This window comes from Amborella trichopoda, chromosome 3, assembly GCF_054954075.1.
Source record: "Amborella trichopoda isolate Santa Cruz 75 chromosome 3, AtrichopodaSantaCruz75HAP2 v2.0, whole genome shotgun sequence".
NCBI lineage: Eukaryota > Viridiplantae > Streptophyta > Magnoliopsida > Amborellales > Amborellaceae > Amborella > Amborella trichopoda.
In genome coordinates this window covers 8,607,943-8,629,743 of record NC_142338.1, presented here as the reverse complement: position 1 = coordinate 8,629,743, position 21,801 = coordinate 8,607,943, and the positions used below count along the sequence as shown (strand labels likewise).

General features: G+C 33.8%; 1 protein-coding gene across 2 annotated transcripts; it reads right to left on the bottom strand.

Moving 5' to 3' along the window:
* Positions 1-12,296: 12,296 nt before the first annotated feature.
* On the bottom strand, positions 12,297-20,085 carry RRF (ribosome recycling factor, chloroplast precursor). Of its 2 annotated transcripts, none has more exons than XM_011623113.3 (12): positions 19,881-20,085; positions 16,573-16,699; positions 16,304-16,373; positions 15,900-15,995; positions 14,682-14,779; positions 14,323-14,434; positions 13,584-13,625; positions 13,407-13,463; positions 13,155-13,205; positions 12,886-12,942; positions 12,722-12,762; positions 12,297-12,555 (listed from the first exon to the last, which is right to left on the bottom strand). In XM_011623113.3, the coding sequence occupies exons 1-11, from the start codon at positions 19,978-19,980 to the stop codon at positions 12,745-12,747; spliced, it is 828 nt and encodes a 275-aa protein (XP_011621415.1). In that variant the 5' UTR covers positions 19,981-20,085; the 3' UTR covers positions 12,297-12,555; positions 12,722-12,744. The 2 variants fall into 2 exon arrangements, with proteins under 2 accessions (XP_011621415.1, XP_006838265.1); XM_006838202.4 differs by having other exon boundaries at positions 16,573-16,693.
* Between the last annotated feature and the right edge of the window lie 1,716 nt (positions 20,086-21,801).

The window sequence follows — 21,801 nt, the reverse complement described above, 5'->3', positions numbered from 1 at the left end:
CAAGCAGAGAAATCTTCTGATTAGGGTATGTTACCTACGATTTTTAGCTTATAAAATGTCATTTTCGAAACTTCTTGAAGGGAGAGTGACTGTTTAGACTCTAGAGACTCTAAAGACCCTTTAGACCTAATTAGCTCTTGTGCGTAGAGAAAGCTTAGAGATTATGAGACCTAAAAACATATACTGAGGAAAATCCTAGCTTTAGGCCACTTGCAACCCTTAGATCAAAGAAATCCATCCAACCAAGCCAAGGCCTGGTAAAAAACTTAAAGAGAGACAAAGAGGACGCATGACATAAACTCAGTCGGTCTTGATACAGGCGAGGCCTTGGGAGTCCCGGGCCAACTTGCCCGATTTGGTACGTTTTTACTCTTTCTTGTTTTTCTTCTTATTTTTTTATATTTTATTAGAATTAAATTATTTTTATTCTTTTTTACATATAATTTTGTATTTCGAATCAATGCTGGCTCTGCCACTGATTTGAGAGCAGATCTGCTCATTCTATGTAGATCTGACCTCTTATCAGAATTTGATTGTCCCACTCTCTATCACACTTTTTTAAAAATCAGTTTGTGGTGTTCAGATCTAAGGGATCTTCTTTAGGAGATATCTAAAGATAGATCAATCATCATAATCTAATAGAAGGTGTTAGAAACCTATCTTTCGATTTCCTTAACCTAATCCATAAATATATAATGTAGAGAAAATATTACACACTTTCTTTTCATTTTCATTAAATCTCTCGACATGCTTCTTTTGAAAACAAAAATAGCCTCTTATTTCAAAAACTTCCTATTTCATTTCAATTGAATGAATAGCCCTTCATGCATGCCATCAAAACTAGAAAGAGCCTATCAAAACTAAAAAGAGGGTGCTATAAGTGGGGAGTGCAAACCACACCTCCCCATATGATATCTAAAGGTGGCCCATGAAGAATAATGGGCCCAATATGTATGTGTAATTTTAAATAAAATGAATTTAAAAAATATGTAGTGTTTTATTTTTCTCTCTGGATAGTTAAATACTTGAAAATGTAGTTTAAGCTTATTTAAAAATACATTTTGATGAAATAAAATATCTAGAGACTCATAAAAAATTATTTTAATATTTTAAAAATTATTTATGATAAAATTAAGTATTTCTAAATTATTTTGATAGAAATCATATTCAATTTCATAATTCTTTGGTACTTTTGGACCGTACTTCACTCAAGTTTCCTATATAATCATAGTTTTACCTGGTCCCTTTAAATGACCACATGACCCCTACAATACGTACACCACATAATTATAATAAAAATTCCATAACATGATCAAGATAATATATTAACTTAAGTACACCACATAATCATAATAAAAATTCCACAACATAATCAACATAATATATTAACAAAGAATTGTTTAGTTTAATATGCCTCTTCAATCTACTCCAATATCTCAACATATTTTTTCTTCGAATGTACCACACAAAAATCTATTTCGAAAAGTTTTTTGTTTGGGAAAATAGATTTTAAATTGCAGAGAGTTGCTTGAAAGTCCTTTATAACAAAAAAAAAAAGAGAATAACCAGACTTATTACAATAGAAGTATATTATTCCACACTAGTATCATATTGAAAGCATGTGATTCCAAGTTAAGCATGCAAAAGAGATGCCAATCGGTCCTGAAGAACGTACTATTCATTTTGTTTCATACTCCAAACTTGGAGTCTTATTAATCTATAACTTTCTGAATGTTCTTTGACTTACCTTGTTGCAAACGTTATGTAGATCAGTTGTATCATATTTGAACAATTACTATAATACACAAACTCATACAATCAAGAAACAATTATCAAAATGTACGTAAGAGGTGAGCTATTCAACGTCTCACTCATTTCTTTTGATTTAATGTCAAAAATATCATCCAAGAACAAATAATTATGTTCTAAAATACGTGATATTTTAGGTGTAGTTTGATAAATTTCCTTCCAAGTTTACTATTGAAAGAGTACATGCACATCTTTTAAAACAGTTGGCATTTTTTTTGGGGAAAATTACATACATATCTGTTATAGTTTCCGTTATTACGGCTCTATCGAATAATTTTCGTTATTACCAATGTGTCCATTTTTTTCATGTCAACAAATTTTTTTAAAAAATATGACTTTACCATTTTTCGGTTGTTCTCACTGCAGCGTATTTTCTCTACCTCTCTGAAGCTATAGTTATCCGATAAAATCAAACGAAAACAACTAGTTTGAACCCCTAAATTTACGAAAATTTTAGGGATTATGAAATTAGAAGATTAGGAGAAATTTTGTGGTGTATTCTTTATCTACCTCTTTGAAGTCATGGTTATTCGATAAAATAAAGGATGAACACTAGTTTGAGCCCCTAAATTTTAGAGAAATCTCAGATATTATGAACTTATCCAAAAACAGATAGTTGGGTGAAGGGGAGAGAGAGTTTAAAAAAAAAAAAATTCATTTTTACCCCTATAATATAGGGGGAGAGAGAGTTTTAAAAAAGAAATCATTTTTATCTATGTAATGTAGAGAGAGAATATACTGAGAAAATATTTTTCGGTTCTTGAAGAATCGAAATTGGTGTATTTTCGATTGTTCAACCGAAAATACTTTGAATTCGGTTGTTCAATAACAAAAAAAAGAAATAAAATCGTATTTATTTTAAATTTTCGTTTTGACATGAAAAAACCAGATACGCTCAAAAAATTATACTAAATATGTATATACTATATATATATTTTAATTTATAATAAAAGGACAAAAAAGGTGTCATGCGTATAAGCTAACTGGCGTAGGCGAACTTCATTAGTGATGGGACAAGTAATAAAGGACCAACAAGTCATATATGTACTTCAACGATCTAAGCTAATTCGGTTCTTTCACCAACAACCTTGACGAGGGAGCTTCGCCTTTAGCCTTCAGTGCTTGTAAATGGAGGCAAAGGTGGTGGGGGATAATGCATAGGTACGAGGTGCATGTTTGTTGGCTAGTGGCAAAGGCTCTCTGTGAGGCCCTGGGTAAGATGGTGAGAGCATTTAACCTTAGTGACACTTGCTACCTGTGGTCACGATTTTATGTTTTATTGTCTTTTGGGGGCTCGAGCCTAATTTTTTTTGGGTTCGACGGGAACGGTAGAGAGTGGGATCGTGACAAGTAATTATAGTGCCGATAAATGGCTATGCATATATGACTTGGTGGAACACCTAAACCAACAAATGAAGGCTTAATAGTTTGAACCAATGGTTTAAAAAACGGATATGTGACCCGGATAGGGTTTCCAAAAAACCGATCCGGATCGGCGAATCGGCGATCCGGATCGGAAATCCGGTGAATCGGTCAGAATAAAGCTTAAAAAAAATTCGAAAAAATTATTAAAATTCATTATAAATATTGTTTTTTAGGAATTCAATAAAAAATGAGGGCACTCCATTAAGAATTTTCATGTTTTTGAATGAATATGCGAATATTGATATGTTCTTTCCCTGCATGAACCGCTATTCATCATTTAATTTACAGTATTTCGTGCTCATCCCTACACTGTTGTTGTAGGGACTCGATATGTGAATAATATGGCTGGGATAGGGTGGCCTCAGAATCATCATCTCTCTCATTTTCTCTTTGAATAATATGGATTAAAAAAAAAAATAACAAATTTTCAAAAAAATCGATCATGGATTAAAAAAAAAATCACAAATTTTCAAAAAATTCTATCATGGATTACAAAAAAAAATTCGATCATGGATTAAAAAAAAAAAATCACAAATTTTCAAAAAATTCAATCATGAATTACATAAAATTCGATCATGGATTACATAAAATTCGATCATGGATTACATAAAATTCGATCATGGATTACAAAAAAAAACAAACAAAAAAAAACAAAAAATTCAATCGTGGATTACAAAAAAAGAAAAAAACAGTTCGATCATGGATTACAAAAAATTCAATCATGGATTACAAAAAACTCTATCATGGGTTACAAAAAAAGCAAAAAACAAAAAATTCAATCATGGATTACAAAAAAAAAAACAAACATTTTGATCATGGATTACAAAAAAAAACAAACATTTCGATCATGTATTACAAAACATTCGATCATGGATTACAAAAAATTCTATCATGGGTTACAAAAAAAAAAAAAAAAAACAAAAAAAGCGATCATGGATTACAAGAAAAGAAACAAACATTTCGATCATGGATTACAAAAAATTCTATTATGGGTTACAAAAAACCAAAAAATTCGATCATGGATTACAAAAAAATCGATCAAGTATTACAAAAAAATCTATCATGGATTACAACAAAAAAAAAAAAAAAAAAAAAAAAAAAAAAAAAAAAAAAAAAAAAACCGTACGGACTCGCCGATTCACTGTTCGGACTCGCCGATTCCGTACAGTGAATCGGCGAGTCACTGTGTGGAATCGTCTGGTTCTCTCTAGAACCGGACGATTTCCGATTTTTCAACCGATCCGGTCCCTTTTCGCGAATTCCGAGTCGAACCGGGCGAGTCCGGTTCGACTCGGCGGTTTTTAAAACGCTGGTTTGAACCATATTCAACATGATCCGATAAGAGTAGTTAATAAGTTGGGAAATAACATTATATCAACAAATAAAATTTTTTGACAATAAATCGATTTTGGTCCAAAAAATCAGAAGCAAAAAGTTAAGGCAAATATATAATGGTCCACATATTTTTTTACTAGATTTATTATTTATAGTTTTTAAAATTTATTTACTTTTTCATATTCATGATCTCCATGTTAGAGATTATATGTCCTTAAAAATCAAGTCCAAAAATCCATCTAAAAAATAGATTTATTAATAAGCCCGCATTTTTACATATGAGGGCTTGGCCTCATAGAAACTGGCCCCTGCATGCGATAATTTTATTTGGTATAATATACATAGTAAGTAATAAAAAAAAATGCTTGCTTATACCAAGCAAAATGTGGAGGCAAAACCTAAATATTCGAACCTTACCTCTAATTCCAAGCCACCTAAATCTATAAATAATGACCGAATCCCTCTATATTTCTCTTTGAAATTGTGCACTTATTTAGAAAGGAGATTGTTCGTTGGATTGCTCCTTCTTTTATCTAAAATATTTTTTTAGCAAAAATGGCTATTTTAGAAGAATAATTTTTTCTTGCAATATGTTGGGAAAAATGGCTAATTTTTTTCTTGGAATATGTTGGCAAAATATGGCTAATTTTTTCTTGGAATATTTTGGCAAAATATGGCTAATTTTTTCTTGGAATATGTTGGCAATTGTTATTGTTGTAATACCCTTTTTTAGTGAGTTTTGTTTTTTTGGGATACTTTGGTGAAACTTTTGATGAGTTTTTATTAAATCAAGCTTATTAATTTAATTCCATTTCTAGTAAACTTATCAAAATAAAATTCGATGATTTCATATCAATGAAAATGTCAAGAAAAGTCGATAAACAAAGATACAAAAACTAGGAAGAAGTTTTTCAACAAAGTTTTGTTGAAAATAAATAAAATTCACATTTACATCGGTTCTCTAAAGAAACACAATTTTTTGAATATCATTGAAAAATTCAAAGTTTTTAACACATTTCAAACAAGGAATATTTTGAAAAAAGTTATATTTTTATTAGAGATTGGTGGTGTGGACCTCAATAAGCATAAAAATGAAGATAAGTGTATGGGCTATGTAAACCCTTCCTCATACCCTTCAAGGAGTATTTGCGGTTATTAGCTAAAGTGTATAGAGCAATAAGTATGGGCTACAATTCGTTTTCTATACAGGGATTTCCAAATAAAGATGGACTTTGGGTTTTGCAGAAACTTGTATCATATCATACAAGGCAGATCATTGAGGGGGATTCAGCTAACGCGATCAAATGATGTAGAGAATCGGACCTCTACACCTTGGAATTCAAGTCTCATTATGGGTGACATCCTCTTATGCCTTTGCGGGAGAGAAGTACAAATCGCCTACATCTTTAGAGATTTCAATACATATGCACATTATCTGCGACTTTGGCCTAGTGCCTCCCTGTTTTTTTCCTTTTTTTTTTTTCATTATCTTAACGAAGCTCTCGTAACATTTCAAAAAAAAAAAGAAAAGAAAAGAAAAAAACAATTGTTTTTCTAAATAACTTGTACATATGCCTTGTTTGGTTTTTTGCCCCATTTCCTATTGATTATTGGAAGGGAACTCATTCAGATAGTCAAAACATGAGGTTGTTTGTTAACACATACTTGTCTACTCATACTAAGGAGTTGCTCCTTATTGAATATCTTCCCCTAAGGCCATAGCTAATATGGGAAAATATCACTTAAATAGATAAATTACTTTCAAAATCATTCAATTTAGCACACTTTATGAGTTTCATTTCACTCATTCCTCCTATAAATGTTTCTTCAAAAAAACCTAAATTGCCTCTATATAGTTTTTGGAAGTCTGAATATGCAGGGGCAATTTTAATAATTTAGCCGTCTCGAGCCAAATGACGTGAATATCATTGCTTGTTCAAGCTTGGAACTCAAAATACGTTATTCCAATGAAAAAATGAATTGTATTGCTAATCAATCCTAAACAAAGAGATGTGCAATTATTAGTTTGTTTGGTCCTTTAAACACGGGTTTTCAATGAAAAAAAGTTTCGAGATCTTATATCCAAACAAGGTAGAACTACCACATTCCCCGGCTTGTGCCAAATAACGCAAATAACTTTGATTTTTTTAAGAACCCTAAACAAGCTATTTTAATATGAAAAACATACTGTAGATTCAGAAACCCTAAAAAAAAACGAACACAAGTATTCACATCACTTAAGTTGGGCAAATTTACTAAAATTACGCTATTTTTTTGGCATCTAAAAATTGAATAGGAGCAATGTGGTATTTTTGAACAAATTTTTTGGAATAAGCATATGAATGAAATGAAACTCAAAAAATAATTATTTTTATATTAAATTGGATGATTTGACTACTTTAATTATTTTGTGACCGTTAATTGTTAAATTGAGTGATATTTTCTGCTGTACTAAAGATGAGTCGTGGGATGGCCGTATTTTGGGATAAGAGTATTAGAAATTTTACTATTATTACCCATTTGTAAACCATTTCTCTCAAGGACACGCTTTCTATGAGTCCATGTAGAAATGAATCAACTCTTACACATCTATTTTTGAAGGAAAAAGTTTATATAAGGATGCAACCCTTTTGATGTAGAACTACGGATGCATCTCAAAAATCCATCGGAAAAGGTAGTTTTAATGTTGAAAAACCATTTGATTGATCATCTCGACATTGAGATGTATGTCCATAAAAAATAAAAAGATTTTAAGTCTCATAAATAGTGCATTTTACAACATATTATCTACACCGTCCATTTTCAAGATTTTCATCTGTTTATAGATCTACTTCATTTTAACCATTTTTGAAATTTAAAATTTTATAATTAGATATAAAAATAGATTTTGAGATAATCCTAAGAACATTTTACATCAAAATTATATACCATGATAAAATTTGAAGGTGCACCTTACCTCTGCAGCTACAGATGCATCCATATGCCAACTGCACCCATTTTTGAGATGAATTTTTTGACCTAATTTTTAAGGACATAATCTCTAACATGGAGATCATGAATATTAAAATATAAAAAATTTAAAAATTAAAAATAATAATTCTATTAAAAAAACATTTGGACTTTAGTTTCAATTGTTTTTAGATGGACCACTTGCTTTATACCTCAGCGATCACAAAATGTAGAAATGCGGTCCCCTCCTAAAAAACAATTTGCCTTCTCTCAATCTCTTGGACCTGCTTTCTAAACCCAATATCCTTTAGAGAATCTCTCTTGTTGTCCCATTCTCTTCTTAAAGGACATGGTTATTTTATGAGTTGGCCAACTCATACGCATGTGCCCTCTCTGTATCATAGTTAGCCAATAGGAAAATATCAATATATTGGCTCACCATAAAATCAGAAATAAATTTTTTTTATATTAAAAAGTCAAATGAACAAATCAGGTAAAAAATACAGATCGGCAAATTTACTTTATATAAAAATGTCATAAATATAGCGGACTGGGCTAAAAAATCGGAATGAAAAAAATAGATAAATTTTTTAAAAAAGCACCATATTTATGCTAATTATGCTAACACTATAGTCTTTAAACTAACTATTCTAACTATGCACCATATTAACCGCACACCATTAATAAACTATACACCATACTATACACTATATTAATTATACGAATATGCACCGTACCATCCTTTGCACCATATTGAGACTTTTAGAGAGAGAAGACGAGAGGGGGGTGACCATTTCCTTTGGAGCCAGGAGAGAGAGAAGCGGCGTGGGACACAGAAATGCAGAGGGAGAGAGAGAGAGGTGGATGCAGAGAAAGAAATAGAGAGAGAGAGAGCGGGGGCGGGGGTGACCACGGATCTCTCAAAAGAAAGCAGGCAGGGTTTTTTAGAATGGTGCTGTCGTTTTGAAGCAGATGGTGAACTTCTTTTGAAGAAAATCAGATGGGTGCGTCTAAATCAGATGGGTGCAGAATGGTGCTGTCGTTTTGAAGCAGATGGTGAACTTCTTTTGAAGAAAATCAGATGGGTGCGTCACATGCATCCTTTGGATGCATAACGCCATTGGGGATGTAAATGTAGAATTTTGTCCCTTGACGCACCAGGCAAATTTCCCCTTCTTAAATAGGCTGTCCAAAGAAAATGGAATGACTCCATTGTCATTGGTATTTGATTAATACCGTTATTTAAAATAAAAGAACCTTGTTGAACGATGCTCCCTAACGGCCAAATCATATACAAATCAGACATGCTTGTTACTTAAATAAATATATCTAAAATTGAATTATTTGGTTAATTAAAAATTATATTAGGAGTAAAAATTGTTTTTAACAAGGGTTTGTTCCTAAAACTACCATGCTTAAATACATTAATTATACAAATTTGTTGTATGGTATTTTAAATATGTTTTTAATCTAATATAAAACTAAGGATTTTTCTCAAAAAATATTCCTTCTCAACAAACTCATTTTAATAAAGATATTTCAAATTTAAATTCTTAGCTCAAGCAAAAAAAAACACTTAAAATTTAAATAAAAAACCCATTATGACTTAATTTTCTTCTAAATAACCATATAAGTCCTTTAATAAATACAACGGAATATTAAAATATACTAATTTTTTTCAAGGTTTACTACCATAAAAAGTTTCTTCAGAAAAAAAATAGTTTTTATCATTCGTATTGCACTTCTGAATAGTTAAATTTAACAATTAAATTAGAAGTATAAAATATTTAGTTTAAATTTTTACTATAATTTCTAACTAACTACATATTTGAAGCATACCCATATTTAAAAACAACCTTATTAAAATTTGTTACTAAAATATTTCCAAATAGTTAAACCATAGGGGGGTTGATGGTTTGCAGATGCAATAAATTTCCCAAGCTATACTCGTGAAAAGCAAAATAATAAGAAATTATACTAAGAATTCTGTACATTGGGTGTGACTGAATAATTAAGCATTAAAAAGTCAAAGGGGATAAATATATTACCATTTTGTCCAAGGTTCTAATCCAACTAACCTACCCAAGAAAAAGGGAAATATTTTATACTTGAACAAGGGGCATTTCCCTCCTGGGCTTGAGGGTTTCTTTTATTGATCATAGATTAAGGTCATTAAAGTCATCATATCTATTTCCATAACTTAATGTAAAGTGGGTTTGATTCTTCTAAACTAATTTGCTGCCTAAGTGAGCCATACTTAATTAAGTAATGAACCTCTCTTGTTGCGATTTTAACTAAAATTGATGGAAATGTAGCTCTTGAGTTAGGTCTAGTGCCAAAGGTCTCCTAATTCTACCATTACATTGCACAATGCCCTATAAAAAACTTTATGGTCCTTCACTAACAAAAAAACAGAATGGGCATCTTATACTTTTTATCTACCCATTTCCTAAAGGACAAGGTTTTTATGAGTCGGCCAACTCAATTATTTACATGAGTCCTCTCTCCAAAATTCATCTTAATGATGCATTTTGATTCCAAAAATTTTACGGGTTGACAATCTATACCATGATGAGCGTAATGTAAAAAAGGAAAAAGAAAAATACGTGATTCAAAAATAAAATAATGTTTAGTGATTTTAAGGCATGGATGATGAATTTGTTGGTGGTGGTGGGACTACCATATGTTCAACATCCATATTTGAAATGGTGAGATGGATGTTGGTTGAGTCGGGGGACCCCCTGTCGCACACTTCTCCTTTCCAAAATGGAGGTTACTTATGATAGTCACACAACCTCTTAGGTTACTAACTAGTTACATTTTGTCAATATCATCTATAGCTGTTGATTATGAAAACATGTGGTTCTGATGAAGTGTACAATACCTAAAATACGGTTCTCTTGGCATATTAAAGGAGTTCTGAAAATAAGCTCATGGATGAATGATCAAATATCTCATAGGTGGTCCGTCAGCCCCAGCATTCATTCATTAGTTGGGGGTCAACGTCGCTTTTTAAAGGAATATGTAATCCCATGATTGTTTTTTGTCTTCTAGGTCAAGGGCCAAGGGTAAATCTTGGCCCTTAAGGCAGGGTGCAAGTGAATCACATGGAGTTCTTGATGTATATTCTGATAGAAAAAATTCATCTATTCTTTATATCAAATATTGAGGGATAATAAGCGTAAAGCCTCTCTTAGCTATTTATGTTGGGAAAGGTATGTGACCTCCTTACATAAAGGATAGTACCCCACTTCTCAGCCGTTCAATCTGAATGGATGGCTGAGAACGCTCATCACAATATCATGCCAAAACGCTGTTTGGTTTTAATATTTTTTTCTACAAAATACTTGGGAGTGGAATTTAGGATGCACCTAACAAAAATATAAAAAATATATTTGTGGATGAAAATAAATGACAAGCCCTTGTGAGTTTCAAGGATGTTTTGGTAATTTTCCATCATTAGAATTTTTTTTATATAGTTATGATGTGCACTCTTGTTAGATATATGCATGCCCCCAAATTTTGTTGCAAAATGAGTTATAAAAGAAAAATTAAAAATAAAGAATTATGAGCCATCGGATTAAGATCTAACGCTCAAAAGCCAACTCTACTCAGTTGAGAGCAAGGTAACATATGCTTTATATGTGAGTATGGTATGTAAAGCTTTCCCGTTTGTATTTTGGACAGGCTCTATGAATCCACACTTTTGTCATCCTGTATCGTTTTGCTTTCATTTGGGAATGAATCATGGAGCAGTCCTGAATCGTTTTGCTTTCATTTGGGAATGAATCATGGAGCAGTCCTGTATCGTTTTGCTTTCATTTGCTTTCATTTGGGAATGAATCATGGAGCAGTCCTGTATCGTTTTGCTTTCATTTGGGAATGAATCATGGACTATTCATGAAATGGGATCATGAGAATGTGGCTCCTTATTTATTTATAAAGGTTAAGAGGCCTTAAGATTAAATGCAATTGTTCAACAAAGATATCAACGATATCCAACCAGCCCTCCAAGCCCTCGTCCCTTACACTGCTCTTACCCAAAAAAGCACATTTAAATGGACATTTCTGATTCATATCATACCCCTCTTTCTGACAAATTAGAATAATAAAAGTGTTTTATACGTCAAAGGATTCATTTATTTTGACAATGTACTGCTATGAAAACCCAGCTGCTACCGCCTTGACCCAAGCTCAATTCCTTATATGTCAAAGGATTTTAAGGGACCATTGAATCTGATAAGGAAAGAACACAAGGCCAACAATGCCCAATATCAAATTTCATTGCGATTTTGAAATGTTTTGCATAAGTTTCCACAAACTAATTGAATTGCTCATGATACAATTGTGAAGTGATGGCTATGACAGAAAAATTATATCAGCAAACGATAATTCCAAGGCATCTTTTTTCTTGTACAATCACAACACAGCCTATGAAAAAGAGAGGAGACAAATTGCCCTCTCCACTGGAAATGGTATTCTCTCTATGATGTTAAGTAATCATATCTCTAGCGTCTGCTACAATGCAGGTGCTATGCCTTCAATTTACACGATGCAGGGGTATAAAAACTAGATAGTTTGGGGTGGGGTAGAGAGATTCAGTGGTTCCATACTATTCACACAAGAGAGCACACCCACCTGAAGTGTTAAATGGTTGGGCATTTTATGCTGGTTTCTCATCGAGATCCACACTTTCATTCTCGCCACACCGCATCCACATTTCGTTACTTGTTGACATTGTCGGAATAAATAATATTAGCAATAGCATAAAATAGCAGTTAAGAAACAAATTTAGCTCATGAACTTTCATATTGGAGGGTTACAGATTCAAAATCCATTCTGTACAAAAACCTGACCCTAATCAATTCATTAACATCCACTTTAAATTTGGCACTATTTTCCGAGCACAGAACATATACAATAAGCAACAAAAAGCAAAATCAAACAAGGTGGGGCTGGAATCCAAATGAGATCTGGATTATGAAACTCCTTCCCTTTTGACAAAAACGTACATTAATGGTTTGACTGTAGTGTTGTCTGTCACAATAAAGGACAATAAAAAATATCAGTGATTAGCCTCTGCATATTTATGTTAATTTCCCACAGAGAAATTGGAATGTGCTTAAGAACAACCCATTTCAAATGCAACTCAACAATTATTTTTGAAAAACCATAAATTGATTAAAAAAAGAAATCTACCCACTTATCTCTTAACCATGAGAGTCCTCAGACAGTCATTAACTCCTAAAAGAACAGAACAAAGAGAAATCAGAAATCAACAAGAAAGGGCTACAAAATTAGAAAAATATATCTTACACCAACAGCAATGGGTTTATAGCGTTTTCAGTAAGGATGGTTTGGAAATACCTTCTCTTTCTGTTTATAGATGGAATCAATCTTCTTTACATATCCATCAGTTACTTTCTGTATTAAGATAAACTGAGCATCACACTTCCAATAGTATAAACCTATTTTATTACAACCATAGCTCAGAAAACATCTATCTAAATGATGAGCTGCAATAAAATTCTTCCAGTTCCCATACATAAAACAAAGATTGCAGATATGCAGGAAATGCATAACACTATGATAACTTTCAAAAACATCTGATTTTTTTAAGAAGGAATCCTCCATACCTGCAAATCACTTGACAAATCTTTCACATTGTCTTCAGACAGCTTTTTTTCCTATAAAAGGGCACAAAAGAAAACCACCCACAAGGCAGTCAAATAATTGAGTAAATGAAAACCCTCTCTCTCTCTCTCTCTCTCTCAAACAAACAAACAAACACATGCATGCATGCATGCACGTGCGAGTGCACACACAAACACAAACTCAAACACAAACACAAACACAAACAGAAAAAAACTACATTTTAATACACGAACCTTTTCAAGCTTTTCGTATGCTTTTATGGCATCTCTCCTTATATTCCTTATGGCAACCTAGATTGATCACAAACTGGCACATTAAAAGGTGTAAAAGCTTGCAATTTAGTTCCATGATTTGAAAATCTAGATGCCACGGTAAAATTCCGGACTGCTTAAAACCCGCTGCAGGCATACCTTTCCCTCCTCAGCTTGTTTTGCCACTATCTTTAATAGGTCCTGCATTTGCCAACAAAAGCAACATGACTAATATGACTGGCATTCATCATTAGACAGGAAGCACGGTAAATTAAATTATTACTTAGGCAGGCCAAGGTACTGGTTGTTAAATACATGGTCCAATTTCAACCAGGTCTTTTAGGAATGATAATTTCTTCGAAGTAATTAATCAAAAATTTGCTGGGAACCAGTACCACATGATCTAAAGTTGATGACAGAATGGCAAGTCTACAACTATAACAAGGTGACAAGCTCAGGTGCAGGAGCCATCTAATCCTTGCCTTCGTCATCTCTTTAGGACACCTATGACTGCATAACTAAAAAGGAAAAGAAACAATCTACCTTAGGAATCCATATGCAAGCCTGTATAATTTCTAGACAATCGTAGTAACCCATAGAAAACTATGTCATGAATTACTGTGGTTTACCATAACAAAAATAAGTTAGTTCTTCACATAAGCTTGCGTCCTAGTACACATCCCAATGTCACTACAGCCAAGCTCAAGTGTTATATTTCCAAGAACTAAATTCATTATGACCTCTAATAAACAAACTAGTGTCAAAGAGAAATATTATAACTCAAAAGTAGTTGACTGGATCCACAATAAAATTTAATAAGAAAATAAAAAATGAAACTGTCTTTGTAATATTTTAGCAGATGTGGCTCTTCCTTAAGAGAGTGGGGGAGCTAAAGCACCTTCCTTCTTTCTGATGTTAACGGCGGGATATTCAAGCGAATCACTTCTCCATCATTGTTAGGAGTCACGTCAAGATCGGACTTTACAATGGCCTTCTCAATATCTTTCAAGCTGAGATGAATAAAATGGACCAGTGAGCTCAAAGTTATAATCAGGATACTTCAGTTAATGAATCATCATCATCATAGCCTTTTCCCATCTATTTGGGGTCGGCTAATGAATAATAATAGAACAAGATTTACTACTGATTCTTGTTCAATCAATATTGTTTGCTGAATAACGATATTAGAAATCTTATTCTGTTAATAGTATAAAGTTGCTTATCGAAAAAATATAAAATTGATAGAGCTAGGTCTACCAGGATTTGTCAAATGGTTGAACAAGGAGGGAGCTTCCATCTGGAGTACTAATCTGTGCAATGCTTTTCAAGCTGACAGGAGTTCCATAGTACTCAACCTGAAAGCATGGAAAAATACATGGAAGGACTTAGCAAAGGAAACCAAATTATTAACATAAATAAAATAAAATAAAAAACAGACTTTTAGGAAGAAATAGGATGTACAAATGAGAAGTGTGCATCCAATGAAACAATAGATGACGAGAGAGGGGAAGCAAGGGGCAAACAGTGACTCTCTCAGTACTGTCTGTCATTTTATTATCAGAGGGTCAGAACCCCATGGACTATGATTATTTCCATAACTGGTTTTTAGTACATGTACCCTTTACAGAGTACCATTTTAAGATGATAAGACAACCCTTCACTTATACACATGAAATACTTCATATAACACTAGGTAAAGAGAAAGCCCACATTGTATAGGAACATTAATGAAGATAGAATTCACATCAAATTGTTGGGTGACATATGGAATATCAAAATGGTATGAAAGGTCAATCTTGTTATATAAGTCCTGACAGGTACCACCTAAACGATTACAAGAATTTAGGTGCATATCTCCATCAATCTATGAAAAGCACCAGGCTTACGCATTCCCTTTTCCATTTCAAAAAGAATTCTATAAAATGTATAGGAAAGGAGGGAACTACAGAAATTCTGAAGGTGTATAAAATATACTGTCAGCCGGGCCCTCGTTATTTTAAGAATGCTTAGATATAGAAGCCACATTAATTTTTTTTTGAGAATGAGAAAACCTAAATAACAAGAACATTGATAAAGCTTGTGAAATAACATGAGAAACAAATCACTACAATCATTTAAATCTTTACAAAGCTCCAGAAAACCAAAGCGTATCACTAGTCTACAAGCTATCTCTAGAAAATTTCCATCATTTTTTAATATTTCTCATGTTTTTATGAGTTGTATTTTTTAATGTTTTATGGGTATCTAAGTTGGTCCTTGTGGGTGTGATCTTCCGAGAACCCGTGTGCACCAGAGCATTTCTTCCCATGTACTCTAAATGGGCAACATGAATAGGTGCTAATTATTTCTAAACTGCTTAGTACCTCTAGAAACAATGACCATATAGAAGCAACGCTTTACAAACAAATTTCCATCACCTCAATGGTAAAATGCAATTATTTACAAGACACTCAATTTAAAGGAAAATACTCGTACTTCAACTCGATCCAGCATGGCAGGACTTGCTCTTCCTGTCCTTACAGCATTAAAATTTCCTCTGATTGTCTCAATAGTCTTTTCCATCCTATCCTTCTGTAAGAACAATGAAAGGACCAAAATGAATTTTCAATTCAAATAGTTGCATGTGAAATCATAAAGATGCACATAATGATGATCATTGTATTTTGAAATATTTCTTTAATTGGAATTGTTTGAAGTCTCATACTATTTGAGATGGACATACTTAATTTGAAAAATATTTCAAAAGGAACAATAGTCCATCAGGTCATCACCATCCATTTCAATGTATGCTGTCATGGTGACGACCAAATGGACTGCATTTCTCCAGACTATTGGATTACAGAGTACTTTTCCTATCTCAGAAAGTGATGGGAACTGACAGCTTCACTTTCAATCATAGATTTTTCAGCCTCAATTTCTTCAATGGTAGCACACCTACAAAATCCCATCCTGAAGAGAGAAATAGCGGCGCCAATATTTAGAGTAAGCTTCACATAAACTAATTTTATCTGATCTGAAATTCCCACCATCATATAACTAACAAGTATAAACAGATAAGGAGCTTCAATAAAGAAAGCCTAAGACATAAGGCAAAAGAATCACATGCGAATTTATCTTAACAAGCAAGATTGCAATGAGAATCACTTGCCTCCTATTTGTGTTGCGGTTCACAGGAATGGACCTTTCAAAGAAATTTCTTGGGCCCAATAGGGATTTTCCATAGTTAGAGCTGGAACTCAATGCGCATCCCCAAAGAAATTTGGTATAACCTTTATCTCCAGCAGTGTATATTTCAAATACTCCATTAGTAAAAATTTGCAAAAAAAATATCAAACAAATGATATCAAGGAAGTAGTCAGAAAAATCATGCTAAGAACTAATAACGGCAATGACAAGATTTCACTAGTCAACACAATATGAAGCAACAGTGCAAATGGGAAAGACTATTCATCATCCATGGTCCTGGTTTGCTCTAATTTCGACTCTTGAGGTAGTTTTACCAGAAAGAGTACTAGAAATGTAGTTAGTCCCACAGCATGTATCCACAAAAGAGTCTTGGCTTCAAGAGTGTCATGTGGTATATATACAACAGAGACTGCTGAAATTTAGCAAGTCCCACATCTGCCATGTAAAAATGAGTTTTGGATTCCAAAAATACCAGGATCATGACACATCAGGTAACATGCACAGAATCATTATAGTACTTGATCATGACTTGCATGGGTTACTATCAGTAGAATGAATATCTGGCCACAGATATTTCTAGTTTACTACTAACTCAAACAAGTTTGGGCTACATTAGATCAGAACCCAAGCTGGGTGGACTCAAGCAAATCATGGCTTAGCTACTTGGCTAAAGGAGCTTTTAATACTTGCTGTCAATTATGAATATCAAAATATTGGTTGATCATTGTAACAGCGGCATGAACAAGTCTAGGTACGCACCTAGTGCAATTGTATAACCTTTAGATAGTACCAATACTTGAGAGTAACATGAAATTGCCATAGTTGATTGTGAATAAATTGAATTTTGAAAGTATTCAAATATGATCTAAAATTTCACCAGAAAATAGAATTCTTGATTTGCAACTGATGATTCTACCACTCATATAGACAAGAAATAATGCTAAAAGACATGAAGTCAATGCCTTTTCTCAACTAATTGGTGTCGACTACATGAATCCTGGTCCGCTATTCTGCTCTATCAAGGGCCGTACACTCAGTGAGGCCACAAGTTCCCATATCTTTTCTCATTACTTCCAACCATGTCCTTTTGGGCCTACCACTTGTCCTTTTTAAACTTTCCACTTGAACTAACTTGCACCTCCTAACAGGTGTTGTACTGGGTCTGCGCCTCACATGGCCAACCCACCTAAGTCGAATCTCTCTCATCTTATCGCCTATTGGTGCTACTCCTAAATTTTCTCGAATGTATTCATTTCGAATTCTATCCTTTCTTGTCTTGCCACTCATCCATCTCAACATCCTCATCTCTGATACACTCATTCTATGGGTATATTATTTTTTGGCTGCCCAACATTCTGCCCCATAGAGCAAAGCTGGTCTCAAAGTTGTCTTATAAAACTTGCCCTTTAGCTTCATTGGTATGCGGCGATCACATAAAATTACGGTTGCACATCTCCACTTTGCCCACCCAACTTTACTTCTATGTGCGACATCTTCTCTAATCTCTCCATTTTCCTAGATTATCGAACCATGATATCGAAAGTGTGCTCTTTTCGGCATTTCTTGACCATCAATCTTAACTACTTCATCGTCTCTACTCCTATTATTACTAAACTTGCATTCCATATACTCTATTTTAGTCTAGCTAATTTAAAATCTTTAGATTCTAGAGCATCCCTCCAAAGTTCTTTGTATTGGTGCCGTTTCGGGTCTCATCGATCAAAACTATCCCACTATTTCATAATAAGGTTAAAAGAATTATTTATTTTAACATGGGGGCATCCTATGTCACTCATTGAAGACAGGTATGTATGCCATGCCATTATTTTCTATGAAGCTCGATTTTTTAGCCGATCGATCCATGGAGCCCAAATAAAGAATCAAACGGTGGGAAATTTGTTACCTACTAGCTGGACTGGAAAATGTTTGTTGTTGTGATTACACCTAGTTAACTCCATCTCCTTTGAACAATCTTTGATTATTACTACTATACCAAAATGTTATAGATACAAGATTCAACCCATGGAAATGTTTCACATGTGCACCACATATTATATGACAGTTCTGGAGAGGACTTTCACTTCTAGCACTGACACCAACACATCCTCATCATCATCTGAGTTTTATCCCAAATATTTGAGGTCTGCTACAAGAATGTTGTTCTACCATTCCGCTCTATCAAGGGTCATACCCTCAGTCAGCCATAAGTCACCTATCTCTTCTTTCTATTTCCATCTATGCCCTTTTGGGCCTCCCCTTACCCTTTTGAAGCCTTCCACTTAAACCAAATCACTACTCCTAATCGTTGTTATTCTAGATCGACGCCACACATAGCTAGACCACCTAAGTCTACTTTACCTCATCTTATAGACTATTGGAGTCAACCCTATGTTCCCTCGATGTATTCATTCCAAATTCTATCCTTTATTTTCTTGCCACTCATCCATCTCAACATCCTCATCCCAGCTACATTCATTCTATAGACATGTTTCTTGACTGCCGAACGTTCCATCCCATAAAGCATGGCTGGTCTGATAGCCATCTTATACAGCTTCCCCTTCAGTTTCATTGGTATGTCATGATTGCAAAAGTCTCCAAAAGCACATCTCCACTTTGTCCACCCAGCTCTAATTCTACCTGTAACATCTTCCACAATCTTTCCATTCTCATGGATGATCGACCCAAGATACTAAACACCAACACAATAGACAATTTGTTGTCAGGATTAACTTTATTGAAACTGTGGATTTTCATAGATGACAAATACACTAAACAGGCCCTTATTTATTTAACTAATCTTCTATTAAATTGTAATGGATTAAACTGGCTTTAACTTTTTCCCTACCTAGAACACATTGCCAAGGAGAAATAATGGTAATGCACGAACTCAGCAGCAAGTGGCTTACGATTACCTTCAGCCTTACAATTACCTTCAGCTTAAGAATCAGAATAATAAGAACAACCACTTTTATTATGGGTACATTTCAAGTCAAGAAAAATGGCCAAAAAAACAACAAAGCAAAATAAAACATTCCCTATAACAAAAAGAAGCACATATTTCAAGTCAAGAAGCCAAAAAAGAATACAATAAAATAGAAGAATAAATACCCCATTTCCATTAGAACAAAGAGGAGAAGAATTACAAAATACAGTACAGGCTTACCACTGGGGAAAATAGAATTACATATGTTAACTCAAAAAGCAGTCCAGAAATAAAAAATACCAACAAAAGAAACAAATTGGTTTAATGGAAAATAACTGAATGACAACCTCTTGCTGCGACTGGTGTTCTGAGAAGCGAAGCTCTCGGTAAATTCCATCGGACTGTAACAGAATTACCAGCTACAGCGTATGGAAATGCAATTGCCATCAAAATTTGAGACAGAGAACAAAGAACATGAACAAGATATTTTCCTAAATGGAACCCAACAAAATTTCTTTTTATTTAGGCAAGAGCTTTACAACATTGGAAGGAGGTTTGGGTTTTGGGATTTCTAAACCCCTTTATCCGTTCTCCGCAAGAAAAACTCAGGGCCCTCTTGAAAATGACGAAAATAACCCTGGGTGCCTTAATAAGAAGATGCCAAAACAAATTCTACTCCCGCGGGACTAGAATGTCCATAGTATACGTGCTATATAGGGGTGGCAGCGGCTCGGGTCCCGCTGGACCAGGACCCAAACCCAAATAGTATTTGGGTCCAGGTTGTGGACCCAAATTTGGATCCAAATAGTGTTCAGGTCTAGGTTTTGGACTTAGACCTAATCCTCGAGTCCAAATGTTGGACCCATATCTGGACCCGTTTCATGTCCCAAATAGGATCCGGGTCCATTGATACCCCTAGTGCTATAGACTATAAAAGGTATTAATTAGGGGTGGCAATGGACTTGACTAGACTATACCCGATTTCGGGTCTGGGTATGGGTCCAAATTTTGTGTCTGAATACTGTTTTCGGTCCTGCCCGACCCATAAGCATAGTCATAGAGCATATGATGGTAATCATATCTTTAGGCACATGTTAGGAGTTCACATTGTTACAATATTGGCAACATTTATAATATTAATAACAAAAAAAAAAGAAAAAAAAAGAAAAAAGAAAAGCTTATGGTCATGGGGTGGTAATGAATTCAACCACGCACAATACCCGATAGGTCTGAGTATGGCTCCAAATTTTGGCCGGAATACTATTTGGGTCCGTGTCCACCCCTAATATTAATAACACCATGGCGATGTGGTTTACCGGTGGCGGGATGGTGAGGGAGGGGATCCTTCATCATTGTCTCTGTGATTCATTTTCCATGCGGACATGGATCTTGTGATCATGTATGTCGTGCTCCAGTGGGAGCAAATTGTTTATTAACTCCTTTTAGCGCAAGATCCATAGGTGGATTTTTTTGATGGAAAAAATTTATATAGGGGCGAGGCCCTAAACAATCAAATTAAGACCCACCACAAAAATTCACTAGAAGATGTCATTTCAATGGTGGAAAATCCTAAATTTGTTCATCTTGACCTCTAGATGTATGGACATGAGAAAAAATAGATTTCAAATTTTAGAAATAATGTATCTTGTAATGTATTATCTAGACCATCAATTTTCAAGTATTCATAGAACTACTCAATCTACATTACTTTTTAATATTTAAATTTTATGATTCGATATGAAAATAATCATAAAAATTTCTGATACTGAAACAACATATTCCGATACTATTCGAAAGTGCGCCTTATTTTAATTGTTTAGCGCCTTAGCCTTAGCCTTATACAAACCGCATTTTATTGTGAAAATTTCGAATCCAATCACAAGATCAATAATTCTCACGAAAAAAATAAATAAAGGAAAAAAGGAAAAAGATTTTGAGTTCCTTTATACCTAGATTTTAACGTCGAATTAAATAATACTTGTGTTTATATACCTAAATCTGGGAAAGTGATTTCCGATCAACCGTCTCTGATTTAGGTGTATTTGTAAATAAACTATAAAAGTAAAAGGATCAGGCTCCAACTAAATTACAATTTGCAATTTAGAGATTTACGATATCTTTCATATAAACCTCCAACGTTGCTAGACTAGATCTCGCTCAAAATCTTCTTCTTCCCCTTTTTTTTTTTTTTTTAATAAAAGCTTGAAATAAAAGAAATAAAGCAAATTTTATTGTTAAAATTGAAGTCTAAGATTAGGGTGCGGTTGG